Source organism: Paroedura picta, chromosome 4 (assembly GCF_049243985.1).
Source record: "Paroedura picta isolate Pp20150507F chromosome 4, Ppicta_v3.0, whole genome shotgun sequence".
NCBI lineage: Eukaryota > Metazoa > Chordata > Lepidosauria > Squamata > Gekkonidae > Paroedura > Paroedura picta.
The window spans coordinates 105,814,566-105,832,355 of record NC_135372.1 but is presented as its reverse complement, the minus strand read 5'-3'; the positions used below and the strand labels follow the sequence as shown (position 1 = coordinate 105,832,355).

At 43.4% G+C, this 17,790-nt stretch overlaps 1 protein-coding gene and 1 long non-coding RNA gene across 7 annotated transcripts in view; one reads left to right on the top strand and one right to left on the bottom strand.

Moving 5' to 3' along the window:
• The window catches only part of LOC143836090 (uncharacterized), a 21,778-nt gene extending 13,463 nt beyond the window's left edge, over window positions 1–8,315 (top strand). For 2 of the 5 annotated variants that reach the window (XR_013230508.1, XR_013230509.1), the window contains 2 exons: window positions 35–2,299; window positions 7,771–8,315. This is a non-coding gene — a long non-coding RNA (uncharacterized LOC143836090). Of the gene's footprint in view, window positions 1–34; window positions 2,300–5,250; window positions 6,770–7,770 lie in introns of all 5 variants that reach the window. The other 3 variants (XR_013230510.1, XR_013230511.1, XR_013230512.1) reach the window with 3 other exon arrangements.
• ADORA3 (adenosine A3 receptor) lies at window positions 5,218–17,790 on the bottom strand. 2 transcript variants are annotated; one of them, XM_077334895.1, is made up of 3 exons: window positions 11,615–17,790; window positions 8,491–9,105; window positions 5,218–5,886 (listed from the first exon to the last, which is right to left on the bottom strand). In XM_077334895.1, exons 2-3 carry the CDS (start codon window positions 8,838–8,840, stop codon window positions 5,247–5,249), a joined length of 990 nt encoding a protein of 329 aa, XP_077191010.1. In that variant the 5' UTR covers window positions 8,841–9,105; window positions 11,615–17,790; the 3' UTR covers window positions 5,218–5,246. The 2 variants fall into 2 exon arrangements, with proteins under 2 accessions (XP_077191010.1, XP_077191011.1); XM_077334896.1 differs by lacking the exon at window positions 11,615–17,790 and having other exon boundaries at window positions 8,491–10,443.

Below are 17,790 nucleotides of genomic sequence, written 5' to 3'. Positions count from 1 at the left end.
GATCCAGCCAGCATTTCTCTCTGTTTCTTTCCAGTTCTTCAACCATTTCTGCACAAGGAATCTGCCCTGGACAGCCTTCAAATGTTGGTGGCTTTTAGAGCCCCCTCCACATGATGTCGCCTGCATCGCAAAGCTGTCAAGGAGCTGGGTCAAGGTTTGGCCATTTTTAACTCGTGATGAGGGAAATTGCCAAAGCTAGATTTACCACCCTCAATTGCACATCCCATCAATCAGCAATTAGTGAGCAACCAGAGGCAAGCCCATATGGAGGGGGAAAGGCATGATAGTCTCTGTAGTGTTGTCCCGCCCTAGCACCTGCCATCCCCTCTCCATTTCCTGTTCTGAGTTGCAGTGTGATCGCAAACCTACATTGTCAAAGGCAAAATCTTCTTTAAAGTGTCCACAGTCTTTTTGGGATAAGGCAGGCAAAAGACAGCCCCTTTTCTGTTTTCTGGAGGTGGGGAATGAGCTGGGAAGGGGGAGGTGATCAAGCAGCCTTCTCCTGATCATACAGTGGTCTGAGCACTCTGTTTTTAAGCCAACCATTTACACAAAAGGACTTTTTATGCTCCAGGAACCATGTTCAGCATCTCAGAAATCCACCCAGACATAAATAAAGTCCAAAAGAACATGGTTTTGGGGCTTGTAGGGGAATAAAGTTTCAGTTCATGAAAGAACAGCTGTGCTGTAATTGGAGGCTTACTATGAGTGACAAGCCAAGGAGCCGAGGGATAAGTTCATTTTGCTTTCCCTTGCAGCCTCATAGACTGTTTATGCATGGGATGTTTCATGACGGGCTGTAGGCTGGATTTTTAGTCGTGGCAGGTTGCCCCACCTCTTCCTGCACCCACATGGGGGAGCATTTGGCTTGGTGCACTTCATCCACTCCTGATTTGTGCTCTTGCACAGGAGCTGGGGCAGTGAAGTTCCCAGTGCACAAACAGTCATAAGGAGACAAAAAGCGGCAATGAGGTAGAGGGAAAATGCAGGAGGGGTCAGCCAAACCTATCTCAAAGGGTTGTTGTGTGGATAGAAAGGAGAATAATGTAAGTTGCTTTGATACCCACTGCAGAGATCAAATAAAAGGCCAATAAAAGGTTTTATGGTGAATGGCTGAGAAGTGAAGCAGGTAAAGGGGAGAGGGTATAGTTGTTGCCAGCAGAAGGAAAACAGGAAATAGTGCGGGGAGAAGAATACAGGAGAAAGTGAGGAATCCCCGCACAAGTTCTTCAGGATTCTCTACCTTGCAAATCATTACAATTGTTCACTTTGGAGTTGGCCATTGACCATCAGATATGCTATGACTTTGCAGTTATAGCTTTTGACAGAAGAGTATTACTAGGTTGAATCCAGTGATCCTTCATTGGAAACCACAGTATGGCAGAACTCTACTGACAGAAGAAGGAGCAATTTCACTGCCTTCCCTCTCCTCACGGCAGCCTACAAACCTGTATAACTATTATTTTACATGAGTTCCACAACCTCAGAAATCCACTTCCCTGGGGACCATTCCACATGACTTAAATGTAGCAGAAGTCTTACCTTTGGTAAACGCTACTAAATCAATGTTCCGCATGACATCGTACACAATCTGCAACACTCCTGCAACACTCCCGCAAAAATCGCTTCATTGTAGTGCTTTTCGGGAAATCCAGAAAAGTGGATTCCCCCTAAAAAAAACCGCTAGACTCTTGAGAACAACCTGCAACACATCCGAAAAAGACATGTGCATTCTCAATGTAGCGGTAGAAAGAATGTCCCTCCCTCGCTCTCGCCCCTGAGCTTCCGGAGACACGATTGCCATCCTTAGACCGGCGAAAGCAACGAACGAGCAAGGCTTCTCCGGCTAAAGTCTGTCCACAGAAGTGCTTAATAGTAAAACAAAGCTCCCTACTGCAAGTGTCTTTAAAGTTCCCAAGCACAATACAGCCCCCTGTTCGACACTGGCCATAATTCCAGCCACAAATCATGCCCATGGGGGGGGGGTTACTTGAAAAGCATGTAAACGATTAAGCGCCAGCTCCTATGCCAGCAAAAAAGATCTTTCTGAGACAATGAATAAACAAATATTCTTTGCAACTGGTGTGTTTGGATTTTTAAAAAATAGTTTTTAAAGGGAAAGGGTTTTTTCCGGATCGGGAACACAACAGTTCATTGGCTGTTCTGTTTGATTGATGGCTAGGGGTGGGAAGAAACGTGGAAAAATATCGCTTCCTTTGTTGCGATTCCAGCGAGACCAGAAACATGTGGGGAATGAATACAACGCTACCGGGACTTCAATATTCCACTAGAATTGAAGGTATGCGGAATGATGAAATTCCACTATTAAATATAGCATTTCTGCATATTGCAAACATTCAGCAAAACTGGTCCTTGTGCAGAAAGCCCCTGGGTTTGGAAATGGCTGCTGGGAGAAGTGCGAAGTGAGAAAGATCTGCAGGCTTGCATGGAAATGCCCAGGCCTTGCATGGGTGCAACACTGGGACTGAACAGTATACTTTTGAAGCTAGCTGCTATCTGAAAACAACTGGGCTACACTATATATATTTGTGCATTTGACTTCACTGTACTGTGTTCATATGTATAAGTCAACTTTGCTCTGTGGGAACTAGAAAGTGCATCTGGAAAGTGCACCTGGCCTCAACCAGGGCCAGAGCCTTTTTGGTCCTGGGTCCTACCTGGTGGAATGGGCTCCCAGAAGAGCTGAAGGCCCTGTCAGACCTAACAGTTCTGCAGGGCCTACAAGGTGGAGCTCTTCCCCCCCAGCTTTTACTTGAGGCAAGAGCAAGGAAGAGCTTGGAGTCCCTCCCCCAGAGAGATATGTTAGACATTGATATATCTTCAGCCATCTTCTTTGAGGCATGGGGTCTGGTAGGTGGGCAGTTTGCTAGCGTGGGTATAGTTCTCTTGTGGGGTATATTATTGCTGCCACCTTTATTTTAGTTTACTTACATGGTTCTACTGTAATTAATGTTTTTATTGTATTTTATGGGTTTTATTATATTGTAAACTGCTATTAGCCATCTAGTCTGAGAGTGGTGGTAAATAAATGAAATGAATTAATTAATAATTTGGAAGATGTCATAAGTCCCATACGTTCCGTCCCCCCGAAGCAACTAAGCCCACTCCCTAGTATTTCTGGGACTTGCAAAAAGTAAGAAATGTGACATTAGTCGGAATTTTGTCATTTTGAAATCATAGGTTTCTTAATAATGTGGCTGATGGCAACACTTAAATATACCTCAAGCAAATCATTGTGAGATAATTTCCGGTATTTAATTGTGAAAGGAACTTTAAGTAAAACTTCAGCTGAACAACAGATGCAATAGGTTATGAGGAGCAACAGCCAACTGTTCCGGTATCAATCAGAGTTTTGGGAGTACAAGATCAAGGACAGCCTTTTGAGGGTGTTATTCATAATACCCTTTTCTTGATAAGAGATAAAGGGAGAAGGGCCCATGTTCTCCCAGAAGAGTGCAAGGAAACCAGCCTCCAGTACATTCTGTGAGATCTGAGATCTTTAGGCCACCCACATCCTCAGGAAATAGGGCTGCCACCTCCATTTCAGCAGTTCTGTGAGTCACTGTAAACCAGCTTTGAATTTCTCTGCTACATTTTCAAGACATTCCAAGGCTCTGCCACTCCATGTTCTCCCAGCATGATGCCTGGGCTGATTCTGCACTTTCTTTGCTTATTCTGTTGTAGATCCTGCTGAATTCAGATCAATTTGAAACTGGGTTTTCCTCTACCCGCCCTCCCCCATTGAAACAGAAATTGTTCTGCACTCAATTGGGAAAGCTCAGAACGGAGAGGGGAGCCGAGTGCAGCTGGAATCTCTTTCTTTCTTTTCTTGAAGGGGGGGGATTGGAGTCAGCAGAAGAGCAGAATAAATCCGAGAAGTTAGGGCTTTTGAAGCACAGTCACTTTAAGGGAAGCTTTGTAACTGGGACCCAGGAAGTCTTTGAACTGATGCCCTGGCCAATCAGGGAAGACTGCTTTGCTATTTCAGTGTTGGAGGCATGAGGCAGGAAGTTAATTTGCAAAAAGCAGGGATCTGCACATTTACTGATGCTGATTTTTCAAATATCAAGGGTTATATCCATTTCTGAACATCACAGGGGAAAGCTAGGGTCACTCTGGATCAATCATACATGTTGCTGAGGGAAAATGTAAAGCACCTAAAATCAAAGTGGAAATCAAAGTCTGTGTGGATTGCAAGGATTTATTCGGACTAGGAGTGGGTAAGAAGCCTTGTGCAGACTACTACATTTGGACAGAGGTTTCTGTCCTGATTATAAAGCCCTGACTGCCCTCGAAATTCATTATCTGATCTGGCCACATGAACTCACTTGCTTTGCAGAAGCCATTTCAGTAATGTGATCATTCATGGATCTCTCTTCAGTCTTTTACCCCCTCTTGGGTTTGACAAATGGATGTTCCAACAGCTATGATATCTTTGGTCTGGTTATGGGACGTTATTTATGTATGTATTTATATACTTCCAGATTGTTCACCCAAATGGTTTCCAATACAGAGATACAACATAAAGTTTGGGGATGCACATCATATGTGCAACCCATGGCCATTTCAGGTATGTTCTAGATTCCAGGCTCTTGGCTTTCCCCTCTAAAAACAGAGGAAAGGAAGGAACTATAAAAGGTGGGCTCAGGGACTGGCTGCGGCTAAGGATGTCAACTAAGAAAGTGACATTCTGTAGGGTTGAAGGCTCTTGTTTGTTTTGTAGAAGGAAAGACATTTGTTTATTTAAAATGGTTATGATGCACCTAATCTCCACACATTCAATTCACAAAACAGCAGAACACATACAAAACAGCAAAAGCTACAACACACGGGCCAAACAAGTGTCCAGCAAATTAAAATTACTGCAGAATTAGAACATGGGAGTTAAAAACCAGCACACAGATTTGACTCCACTGAAACAGTTAACTTTCTGGCACAGAACACTTGTGCATGGCTTTCTGGATGTGGCAACTAAAGGCATGTAAAGGTACTTGCCATCCCACCTCTGGTGGGACATTCCAGACAAATGGACTTACAACAAAACTGTTGCCAAGTGGACCATTCTAGATGAGGGTACCAACAAAAAAGGCTGCCCAAGGACAGAGCATAGAGGGAGATACAGTCTAAGTGTTAGGCCTGGAAGCAAATAAGACAACCAGTGCAGTTGACACTGTACTGGCATTATATGGACTTGACTCTCAGAGGCTGAGTAATCACTCATTGTTTCAGAGATTATCTTCTGACAGCTGATCTTCGGACAACTGGTCTGTTGAAATATTCTCAGCCCCAGGCACATCCGGTTCCTGTTTCATTTGCAAGATGTAAGTTTTCAAAATCAGGATATAGGTTTTTCTGAACTTGTTGATCCTGAGGGCATAAACAATGGGATTCATGGCTGAATTGGCATGGGAGAGCAGAATGGCTACATATAACAATGCCTGGGGTATTCTACATGACTGGCAGAAACGTGAAATGGAATTCAAAATGCACAGTGGCACCCAGCACACAATGAACAGAAAAAGGACCAGGGCCAAAGATTTGGCTGTTCTAAACTCCCTTCTATAAAATATTCTTGATCCTTTGATGGATGTTGCATTTTGCTTCAGCTTTGTTTGGATGATATAGAAGACCTTTGCATAGAGGATGCACATGATCAGTAGTGGAACAAGGATCCAGGAAAAGAAGCTGAAGTATACCACATAATCTATATTCATCACATCTTGGTAATAACATTCCAAGTAGCTGGGGTTTTGGGGGTTCCTTTGGTTCCATCCAAACATGGGCATAAGGCCCACCAAGAGAGAGATGAACCAGCAAATTCCCAGAGCCATCCAGATTCTCCTCCTTGTGACAATTGTCCTGTACCTATTTTGAAGAAGAAGAAAAAACAAGCACACGCATCAGCTTCGATTCTTTTATAGTCAGGTCTTGAAACATCTTAAAGCACAATTATTTTATTGAAATCAAGTTGCATTAAATCTGTTGTGATCACCCACACCTAAATGCAACCTTAATATTGTATGTACTTCTCCACTCCTGCCTTACTGAACTTGGGATATCCCAGGTGGTACAGATCAATAAGCTCCAGTCATCCTTAACCCTTCCCTGTTCATACAACAAAGCCAATCAACCAAAGAGATGACTTGCTTTTCCTAAGTTCAGTGGCTCCTCCCCAGACCCCCCCCCCCATGATCACCTTTCTTCCTAGCCCATGACCCTGTGAAGTCAAATGGCAACTTGCCTCTCCTGGTCCCTAGCCAGTGAAAATTAAGGAGAAAGAGTAGCAAAGAGCAAAGAAAAAAACACTATGGTACAGGAAATAGCAGGAGGAGTATGAAAGAATGTGACAAATAGGTAAAAGTACATTATGGATGGCAGTGTGTGTGGGAGAGAGAAACACCAGGGAAATAAAAAGATCAGCCCCGTCTGTCTTTGGTGGGAAGGTTAAAGGCAGTTTGGGATTTAGGACACTTATTCTGGGCTTAGAGGGATTAGTAAACTATAAAATTCAAATAAAAAAAACACAAGGAGAATAATAGTCATTCTTGCCAATTTATTGTCAAAACAAACAAACAGAAAGATTAAAATGACTGTTGTTTATTTTGATTAATTAATTTCGTTGTTTTCTGTTGCCCCAGAGGGTAGAATCAGAACCAATGGGATGAAATTAATTTTTAAAAATTCAGCAAAAGATCCAGAAGTTCCTGACAGAGCGGTTCCTCAATAGAACAGGCGTCCTCCGGAGGTGGTGGGTTTTCTTTCTTTGGAAGTTTTTAAGCAGAGGCTAGATAGCCACCACACAAAAATGCTGATTCTATGAATTTAGGCAGATTGTAAGTGGCTGTGCAGAAGGGATTGTGTCCATGTTTGGCTCTTGTGGGACTTTCTTGCATGCCCAGGGAAATGCTGATCATCACTTTGGGGTCAGATGGTGAATTTCCTCCAGGCCAGACTGGCCAGGGGTTCTGGTTGTTTTGTGGGGGCATCATCTGGGCATGGAATTGGGGTCACTGTGGGAAGGCAGATACAGTATTTGCTGGCGTATAAGACTACTTTTCCCCCCTGAAAAACATGCCTTCAAGTGGGGGGGGTCGTCCTATACGCCGGGTGCACTTCAGTACTGTAACGTAATGTAACAAACTCTATATTTAGAGTGGAAATGTTGGGGGGTCGTCTTATACACCCAGTCGTCTTATACGCCGGCAAATACGGGTAGTTGTGAATTATCTGCATTCTGTGTGGAATTTGACAAGATGACCCTGGAGGTTCCTTCCAATTCTATGAAACAATTGGACATGGGAAAGACAGCTCTTGTTGGAATGTGAAAGATCTGCAGTGTGCATCATTGAGCAGGATATAAAGGGTGTCCTGCAGGGGGCACAGGAGGAGATGTATATTTAACATAGGAGAGGAACTTCTGGATAATTTTCAAATTATCTCCTCATTGGCTCAACAGAAGACTCTCTGCTTTTTGAGCATACTTCCTCCCAGCTTGCTTTCAGAACTGTTGTTGAACAGAATGCCTACATTTAGTTGGGTATCTTCTCTCCTCTTTCTATATATAGTTTCTCTTCTTAATAAAAACTATTGCTATTGGGTGGTCTGCTCTTTCTGCAGGTTCAAACTCTGCCAACAGCAGACTGTGCTGAAAACACCTTGCTTGGGATTTAGCTCTTATGAATTTACTTTACTTCAACATTGCAAGTAAATCTAGTTGAATAATGAAATGAATGTCTTTATCATTTCCAGGTTTCAAAGGGAAGCATATTTCCATCTGTAACCCTACCCCCACAACCAGCATTTGGAATAAATGCCCCAGGACTTCACTTCACTCCTCACCCAAGGGATTTTTCCTTCAAGCTCATGCACAACCCAATTCCCTGCCTTGTTTTGTCTCACTCTCCTTCATTTCTTTCAGCTTAGCTACTGAAATTTGCTGAGGCAAACACACACTGTATGAAGGACAGCAAGAAAAGATGGGAAGAGCTAGCTCCCCTTAAGTATTTGCTCTTTATTTATTTATTTTTATTTTTTTGTAATTGGAATATACTCTTCCTAGTGTATCATCTACCACCATCAAGCCTGCCTTGATATCAGAGTTTGAACTGAATATATTTAAAATGGCTATTGAATGGAGTAGATTTTGTTTAGTATATTTCTGACACGAACCCTAACACTGATGCCATAAAACAAAATTAAGGCCTTAAATAAATCTTTGTTGGTCTTAAAGGTGCCACTGGACTCTGATTTTGTTTTATTGTGCTGCTTCAGACCAACACGGCTACCCACTTGAATCTATCTCTACTGATGCCATAGTTACTGAGATTGTAGGCAGATTAATTGCTGAACCTATGAGGACTGGAAGAAAGAACAGAGAGGAAAACTACAGGAGCCATGACAGTATTGACACAAGACACATGCTACAACATTCTGGAATGACATCTATTGCCACAATGTAACGATACTCACTGTGTGGGAAGCTTTACTCTCAAATACCGATCAATTGCGATGGCCATCAAGGACAAGATGGATGCATGAGAAAAAACCATCAACAGGCTGCAGACAAGGAGGCAAGCATAGAAGTGCATTGTAATCCCCAAACTCACTACAATGGCCAATGGAATAACAAGAATCCCAACAGCAATATCAGCCAGGGCCAGAGACACAATGAAGTAAAAAGTAGTATTCTGGTTGGCTGGGATCAGTTTCACCACCCAGATTACCAGAGCATTTCCCAAGGTGGCAAGCACCGCTGTTAGGGCCTCAATAGCAATGTAGACAATAAGTAGAGTGTCCTCGGACAGGTTACTCTTGGTCATCTTCCACTGAAATTCAAGGCTGATCTCAGAGCTGGGAAGACCAGCAGAAAAAAAGTTTGATGTAGAGATGATAATCCACTTAAATCAATCCCAGAGCTCCACTTCACACAAAATTACGGCAGTCGGATGAGCTGTTTTCATGTCTTATGTCTCTCAGAAAGCAGCTTTTGTAGAGGAATCTGCAGAACCAAATTGCTCTTATTAGAGGAATGCACTTGTTTCTGTCCCAGCATCCCTAGATTCCAGGTACAGCTGGCACATTACCCTGAAATAAATGGATACATATGAATACAGGTTATCTGACCATTTGAGAAAATATTCAAGTAGCAAAAATAAAATGTACATTGGAAATCATAAGAGGAAGCAATTAAATAAGTTTCTCCAGCAGGTTTCCTGATGGTAAAGTATGCTACTGCTGGCAACAGCTACCACATATCTGCTTGAGGCTAAGCTTTCTACATGCTACTCTTGATAGGTTCTTAGGTATCTATCTGTACGCGTACATGCAAGCACCACTCACTACAGGAACTGAGTATTTTTTAAAAGAAAATACAAACCGTATTCTATGCATTGTTCTGAGACACACTGAGGTAACCGGCAGAAACAAAATGTCATAATGTAACCTCATAGGAAGTTACAATCCTCTCTTATTTTGGGGAAGTTTCCAGGGCTTATAGTGGTATTCCAGTTTCAGTTTAAATTTACCTCCACTCAAAAAATAGTCATAATTAGCCAAGTGTTCCACATCCATCCTCTCTCCTCAAAGACTGGTATGAAGTCCATGACTCAGCTGGGTTGCAGGCCTGCAGAATCCGGTGTCTTTCACACTTTGGTTTTCCGGCTCTTCTCACCCCTTTCATTTGTTTCCAGGAGGTTTGCTTCTGGCTGCACTTCCCTTGCTGCACTATCTCTGTATATTTTGTTTAGGGAGTCATCTGCAGACTATAGAGATCAGCTCCCCAAGGGGAAAAAATGGCTGTTTTGGTGAGGGGACACTTGGAGCTGAAAGGGCTTATTTGGGAGGGGGGAACTCTGTGGCATTGTGCTCCAGAGAGGTTGCAGGATGCCAGCCTCCAGTTGGGACCTGGGGATTTGCTGGAATTGTATGTCATTTGCAGGCGATATAGATCAATCCCCCTGGAGAAGAGGACTACCTGGGAGGGGTGACGCTCTGGCTTTGGATCCTATGGAAGTGCAGGGATGCCAGGCTCCAGGTGGAAAACAAAGAAAAATGATGTGTGGCAGTAATTACTAATAATAATAAACATCCAATAATTCATAAACTTTTCACAGTTTCTTCCTTCAATGAAAATATTTAATTGATAGCAAAATTTGCTTGAAGAAATGTATGTTCTTCAGTTCAATTCAATATCAAAGTAAATAAAAAACAGTTGTGTGTTACAATCAAACATGAAAACATTGGTTGGCAAAAACTTTCCGCACGACTTTAATGTAGCAGAAGGGTTGCAAATTGTAAACACTACTAATTTGCAGTTCCACAAAACGTCACACACAATCTGCAACACTCCTGAAACAGTCCCGCAAAAAGCGATTTGTTGTAGCGCTTAAAGGGAAATCGGGAAAAGTGGATTCACCCTCCGAAAAGCGCTACACTCTTGCAAACAATCTGCAACACTAGCGAAAAAGACTGTGTGCTCCCATTGTTGCGGTTCCAACAAAGTCCTTCCCCCAGGCTCTCTCCTCCAAACTTCCGGCGAAGTGATCGACATTTTTTTTCTTTTTAAAAAAAAACTGTTCTTAAAGGGAAAGGGACTTTTCGGGAGCATGATAACAACCGCCCATTGGCTGTCCGTTTGATTGACGGCCAGGGGCGGGACAAAGCACAGAAAAAATTGCTTCCTTTCTAGCGATTTTTGCGAGACCGAAAACCTGTGGGAAACGATTGAAACGCTACTGGATTCCACTACAAAGGCAGGTATGTGTAACGCCAAGCTTGCACTTTTAAAAATAGCGTTTCCGCTTTGTGGAACCAATTGGCAACATTGGTCCTTGTGCAGAAACACCCTTACAATTACTGCCCCTATGTCAGCTTTTCTCAACTTTTTTACCATTGAGAAATCCCTGAAATATTCTTCAGGCTTTGAGATACCCCAGAAGTGGGATCTCCTGGTCCCAGCTGGAGGTGAGCATCCCTGCCACCTAGGAATTCCAGACCCCCTGGTGTGGTGGGGGTGCCCCATGACCAAGTTCCATCTTTCTGCTGTAGATCAGCTGATCAGCGGGTGGGGAATTTCACCCCCAAATGAGGAAGGAATACCCAACATTTCAGCAATGCACCTACATGACGAGTGGCTACAAACCATGAAAGTTAATACAGCCTTTCTCAAATTTTTTACCATTGAGAATCCCCTGAGACATACTTCAGGCTTTAAGAAATCCCAGAAGTGGCACCATCATGTAGAATATGGTTGGGAGGCATAGCTGTGTACATGCCCATCCCCTTCCCATCCTCTCCCAGCCCGTCAATGACAATTTTGGGAGGGGGTAGATAAGTCATTAGGTCATATCACCTAATAAATGTTTAACAAATTTAAAGAAAATATATTTTAAAAATTAACTCCCACCCATTGTGGAAACCCAGGGCCATAAAGAAACCCCAAGGTTTCATGAAATCCTGGTTGAGAAAGCCTGAATTAATAGGAGCAGTAGCATAACAGTTCAATTAATAATAAATAAGCAAATTTCAATCTTGTTAAAAGAAAGACATTGTTCTCTTCTCTGAGCAAATTTGAAGTTCTGAAGGCAACACTTACCTGGGTTGGCTCCCTTTGGATGACAGCACACTGGAAACATGCCTGGTCTTCGTAATATTTTCTTTATTTACAAGTATACAAGCAGAACACTGGTGGAGGCAAAGAAGCATTCCTACAAGGCAGCAGATACATTACTCCATATAAGATCCAGAGAAAAAGAAAGAGAATGAAAGAGCGAGATTTCTTCAGCTGACTCATAGCTCTTCCTCTGTTTCCAAAGTGTTTCTGTTTCTTTATACACATACAAATCTACCTTCCTCTCAGCTGGAAGGGATCAGCTTCTCCAAATCCCCAGGAGAGCCAGGAGGGAGACTCTTCTAACAATTATATCAGCAGTTTAGTTTAGCCAGCAGCCACAATAATACTAATACTAAAAATGTAATCTCAGTTAAGATTCTCTATTGTCTATAATTGCTGAATGAACAGCTGTGGTGTCCCAGTGAAGGTCACTTTTGTTTGAATTCAGAAGAAATGACAATTCTATCATTCAGTTGATCCTCCCTTTCATGTGTTTCAATTCCTAGATTACTGATTCACACACTTTTAGATAATAGCTGCAGTAGAGTATGTGTGTTTACCTCTTCATGACTACATCTTCAGCTAAATCAGTGGTCAAGGACACCCAAAGTGCTATTGTTCTTTGCCTCTTTTTTTGTCCTCAAATCACAGCCAACATAAGGCAGTTCCATAGGGTTTTCAAAACAAGAAACGTTCAGAGGTAATTTGCCATTGGCCCCCTCTTTGTAGCAACTCCGGACTTCCTTGGTAGTCTCCCATCCAATATACCAACAAAGGCCAACCCTCAGCTTCTGAGACATGAGAAGATTGGGTTAGTATGGCTATCCAGAGCAGGTTGCTTTGCCAGGCAGGTAACATTTTAAGCCTTGTAGACTTTGTGTTTTAGCCTTTGAATTCAGTACTTTGATTCTTGGGAATCAATGTCCCAAATATTAAGGTTAAATGTTATCAAGAGCAGCTAGCAGTCCAGTGGCACTAGTTGCATGTGTGAAAACCAGTTGTAAGACCAGGGCCTATTCTGCACACAATCGATAATGCACATTCAATGCACTTTAGAAGTTGATTTTCCTGTTCTGCACAGGAATCCAGCTGCCAAAGCACATTGAAAGTGCATTATCCTAGGTGTACAGAATGGGCCCTGGAGTCAATTTCCATAACAAGATACTGCAGTAGAATAAAGGTCTTTGCACCTGCATCTTGACCTAACTTTTGGCTCGAGGGACAGGCACGAACTGGAAAATTGTGGTTCAATTCAGGGTTCTGGGCGATCCTGAACTGAACACTAAACTGAAGACAAACAAAAATCCCCCAACCGAACTGGCTAGTTTGGATATTTTTTCTCCTAGGCTCTGGCTGGGAGAAAGGGGGGATCACCCAAGAAGGGTTAAATGGCTGGCAGCCATTTAAGCCATGTGTTTCACTTCCCCACATGTCCAAGGGCTGTCGCAAACCATTTAAACTGTTCCTTTTCCCTACTTGGGGGAGGAGCGAAATAGAGGACTGAAAAGAATCGCAGCCATGAGAGCCCTAGAGAGGGTAGGTGGACACACCTCCTGTTGGGGTCTCATTCCTACAATCCTTTTCAGCCTGGCCTTTCCCTCCCCACAAGTGGGGAGAGGGAAAAAGAGAGTGCTTGCATACCTTGCTGCCATGACAGCACAGCAGTGGAATGAGTGTGCCCATTCCCTATGGAACTCTTATGAGTGCATTCAATGTAAGTCCTCCATTTCCCTTCTGCCAAGTGGGGAAGAGGAAAATGAAGGAGTTAAATAGCTTGCAACCATGACAGCCAAACAGCAGAGTGGGTGCAGCCATCCCTGTGAGGCTGAGATGGCTGTGAGCCTTTTCAGCGGTATCTTTTACTTCTCCCTGCTTGGAAGCAAGAGGGAGCAAAACCCACAGGTTAAATGTTGTTGCTGTTCTTGTTGTTGTTAGGTGTGAAGTCGTGTCCAACCCATCGCAAACCCATGGACAATGATCCTCCAGGCCTTCCTGTCTTCTACCATACCCCGGAGTCCATTTAAGTTCACATCGACTGCTTCAGTGACTCCATCCAGCCACCTCATTCTCTGTCGTCCCCTTCTTCTTTTGCCCTCGATCGCTCCCAGCATCGCTCCCTTCTCATGAGGTGGCCAAAGTATTTGAGTTTCATCTTCAGGATCTGGCCTTCTAAGGAGCAGTCAGGGCTGATCTCCTCTAGGACTGACCAGTTTGTTCGCCTTGCAGTCCAAGGGACTCGCAAGAGTCTTCTCCAGCACCAGAGTTCAAAAACCTCAATTATTTAACGCTCGGCCTTCCTTATGGAGCCATTTAAACCTAATTGCTGATGCGCAGACCTACCAGGCTGTTAGGTTTAAATGGCTGGCAGTAAATAATCAAAAAGTGAAACAAAAACCCAACCTGACAAGACAAGTTAGGAACCTAAAGATTAAGCTGCAATGAAAAGATTAAAATCCAGATATTATTATAATCACATGCATATAATAAAAGCTTAAAACACTGATAAAATCTCAGTTGTATATACTGTTGTATAGCAAGTAAAGAATCAGTATTGACACATGGAACATATAAGGACCAAAAATCAGGCATGTTTCAACCCCTGGAGAGGGTCTTCCTCAATGCTCAAATAAGTTTAAACGCACTTGAACAATGCAGAAATATATACTGTATTTGCTGGCATATGAGACTACTTTCCCCCCCTGAAAAACATGCCTCCAAGTGGGGGGGTTGTCCTATACGCCAGGTGCACTTCAGTTGGGATAGACATAGCTGCCCATAGTGGCCTCCCGATGCCCGCCCACAGCTTTCTACATACCATCCAGTATCGCGCAGTATCCAGCGTGGCTGCAGCGAGCATCAGCAGCGAGACAGGGGTGCCAGCCTTTTCAGCGTGACCAGCCTGTTCTGCTCAGCAGGAAGCAGCAGCGCTCCGGCCCGCCCCTTGTCTACGCAGAGCTCGCACATGCACACTAGTGCCGGTCACAAGGAGATGCAGGGGCGGGCCAGGTATATAACAAACTCTATATTTTGAGTGGAAATGTTGGGGGGGTCGTCTTATACGCTCAGTTGTCTTACACGCCGGCAAATACGGTAATATTAGGGCTTGCTAGGTGGTAAAAAAAACTAGAAAGTGAAGCTCCAACTGATATTGTATATAAGAATGTCTAATATGGAGCCCACATTGGGAAATATTGTTCAAAAGCCACCACTCTCATTGTTGCCTGACTCTTATTCAAAGTGCATTCTCATGTGATAAGCAGAAGATGAGTTCCCATGGAAAAAAACTGCTTCCTCGGAGGGTAGACCCAGAATGCTCTTGCTGATGTCCCCCCTACCACCCTCCAAGGTCTTCCCTTCCCCAGTCTCCAGTCCCAAAATCACCAGATATTTCCCAGAATAGAATTGGAAACCCTACATGTTCCCTACATCATGGAATGGTTTGCTGGAGGGATTAGGAAAGTCCCTGCACCTCTATCATTTTGGGAAATGTGCCCAATAGAGTTGTTCAGTTGGAGACTGTTGCAGGAGTATAGTTTTGATGTGACGGTAACTTCCTTTAAAGATAAAGTCTTTCCTGAAATGCTTGTCGTGTTGCCTTAAACAGATACGCTTGGTTGCATTGTTCTTGGTTTTTCCCTCTGTTGTACTAGGAATCTTGCCTGTTAAATCCAAATGTTTCCATATCTAATCTGCTTACTGATTTGTTATCTTATTTTGTAATCCATTTACTGATTGAATGAAAAGGTAGATTTTTTTTAGAGTACTTTTGCTCTAAAAGTAACATTTCCCTGGTCCAGGGCCTAGTCTGTTTGAGGGTTTTTGTTGTTGTTTGCAAAATTACTGTGTACAGAAATCAGGCTTTAGAACTAACTCCCCTGTATGGCAGCTTGCAGGTTACAGTCTACAGAGTTCATTCCAGAAGTGTATGGTTCGGTGTAATCCAAACTTTTTTTTTAGGTACGGAGATGTTTACATAGCATCAATACTTTTGGTTCAAGCAAAGAATAAGGAACTGGGAATAACTAAAAATGAACGCAAGGACTCCTTATGTCAAGCTGCTCTGTTGATTTTTTCCAATAACGCCTCTTTTTATTCACAGATTGGATGGTGTGCTATGATATCTTTTTTATAAATCCACTGCAGGGGAGAGAAGCAGAGAAGTAACTAACTGGGGTGCTATCATTCAGGCACATTTATTGGCCTTTCTACTGTATTGTTGAGGTCTAACTTCCCTAACTTTCCATGGCCAAATATGGAAAGTGAAGATTGAATCGGTTGTCTAATGTCTAATGCCTGACCCACATCATGTACCACAAGGAAGATGTTAGTCAGCTAATTTAGTCAGATTATTTCAAGTTTGATGATGATGGGACTTTCCTGAAGATGTCACCTTTGGAAATCAGTCTGTGACAGACCCTTTAAAAAGATTGGATCACCCAGTGCAAAAAGTACTTGATTTCTAGAGTTGACAACTCTGGGTTAGGAAATACCTGGGGATATTTCACTGCAAGTGTCAATCCAGTGTGCTGCAGCAGAGAGAGAAAAAAAACAACCTCTATGTTAGAGATTATTAAGAAAGGGATGGGGAATATTTTAATACCGATATGCAGATCTAAGGTTTGGCCTTATTTGGTATATTATGTTCCGTTGTGGTCCCTGTATCTCAAAAAGGACATTGCAGACCTGGCAAAAGTACAGAGAAGGGCAACAAAGATGATTCAGGGGTTGGAGCACCTTCCCTGTTGTCAGGAACCAAGCGGTTGAGACCCAGCAGTTTCACACAGACCTCACTCTCGGGCTTCAGGTTGACGCTTTAAGCAAAAGTCTTTATCTGGAGAATCAGGATAGAGATCAGCACATCGTGAAAGCTCTTAGACAGGCATCTTGACAGAGACGCGGGGAAAAGGGCTTGTATAGAATATATACCTTGGTTTGGGGAGAGGAAGGACAAATAGCCTGGGTGTCTGGGAGGAGGGGGTGCATGTGCTGGGCCCAAGCCTTTGAGTGGGGAGGGCTGTTGTTGACACCCACCCCCAGCAAAGAAGACTCCCAAGAGATTGATCCTTTGAACCAGTGTGGGGCATCTCAGTCTTGTTGCTGGTGGCTCATGAGGGACAAGAATTGTGTGACTTGCAAAGGGAGCAGGGTGGCTGTGAGTTGGAACATGATCCCCAACCCAGTTGGGCTGCAATATCTGACCAGTGACCCCTGGGGGCCTCCAGGGTACTTAAGGCTGCCCTGATCTTAGTGGGTATTTCTGCCCCAGCAGAACCTGAGGGGAGGGGTCACCTCACAGGATAGGCTCCTTTTCAGGGTAACTTTAGCAACCACCTCATATATTGCTTAACTCCCCGTTTGTTTTATTAAAAACTTCATATACTTAAAAAAGGAAGCACCGAGGAAGGTGTGAGGAAGATGGAAGAAAGTGCATACTAGGATAAAACAATTCAATGAGGGCCGTGGAAGAGTGGCCTCAATCTCCAATGGCAGGAAAAAGGAGGGGGGGTAATAAGAGGGAGTCTTTATGCTTTTCAGTTCTTTTCGGCTTTGAAGCAAAAAAAGTGAGAATAACCAGTCTGAAAAAGAAACACAAAGAAGCCACAACCAGAAGGTGAACTGAGTGCTGAAGGGAAGGAAATGTTCCTGACAGTTAAGAGCCATTTCTCAGTGGAACAGGCTTCCTCAGAACGTGGTGGGTTCTCCATCTTTGGAACTCTATTATTCCAACTCTATTATTCTATGATTCTATGAATGGAAGAAAAAAATCTGACGTGTCCTATGGGAGTGAGGGAAAAACCATGCATGAAAGGTCCAATAACTTTTTCCTCCCTCTCCCAAAATACTAGATTTTGAGGAAATCCAATGAAGCTGATGGGCAGTAGGTCCAGAACAGACCAAAAGAAATACTTCTCTACACAGATTAAAATGTGGAATTTTCTGCCAGAGGACATAGTGATAGCCACAGGAATAAACAGTTTTAAAAGGAGGATTAAATGGATTCATGGAGGATAAGTCTGTCATGATTACTAGCCATGGTGACTTAGAGCAGAGGTCCCCAACCTTCATCTGGTCAGGGACCGCCTCCGGGGGTGGGGGAGAGCCAGCAGCCTGGCTGCCGCAGTTGTTCGAAACGCACACGCGCGGAACTGCCGCGCATG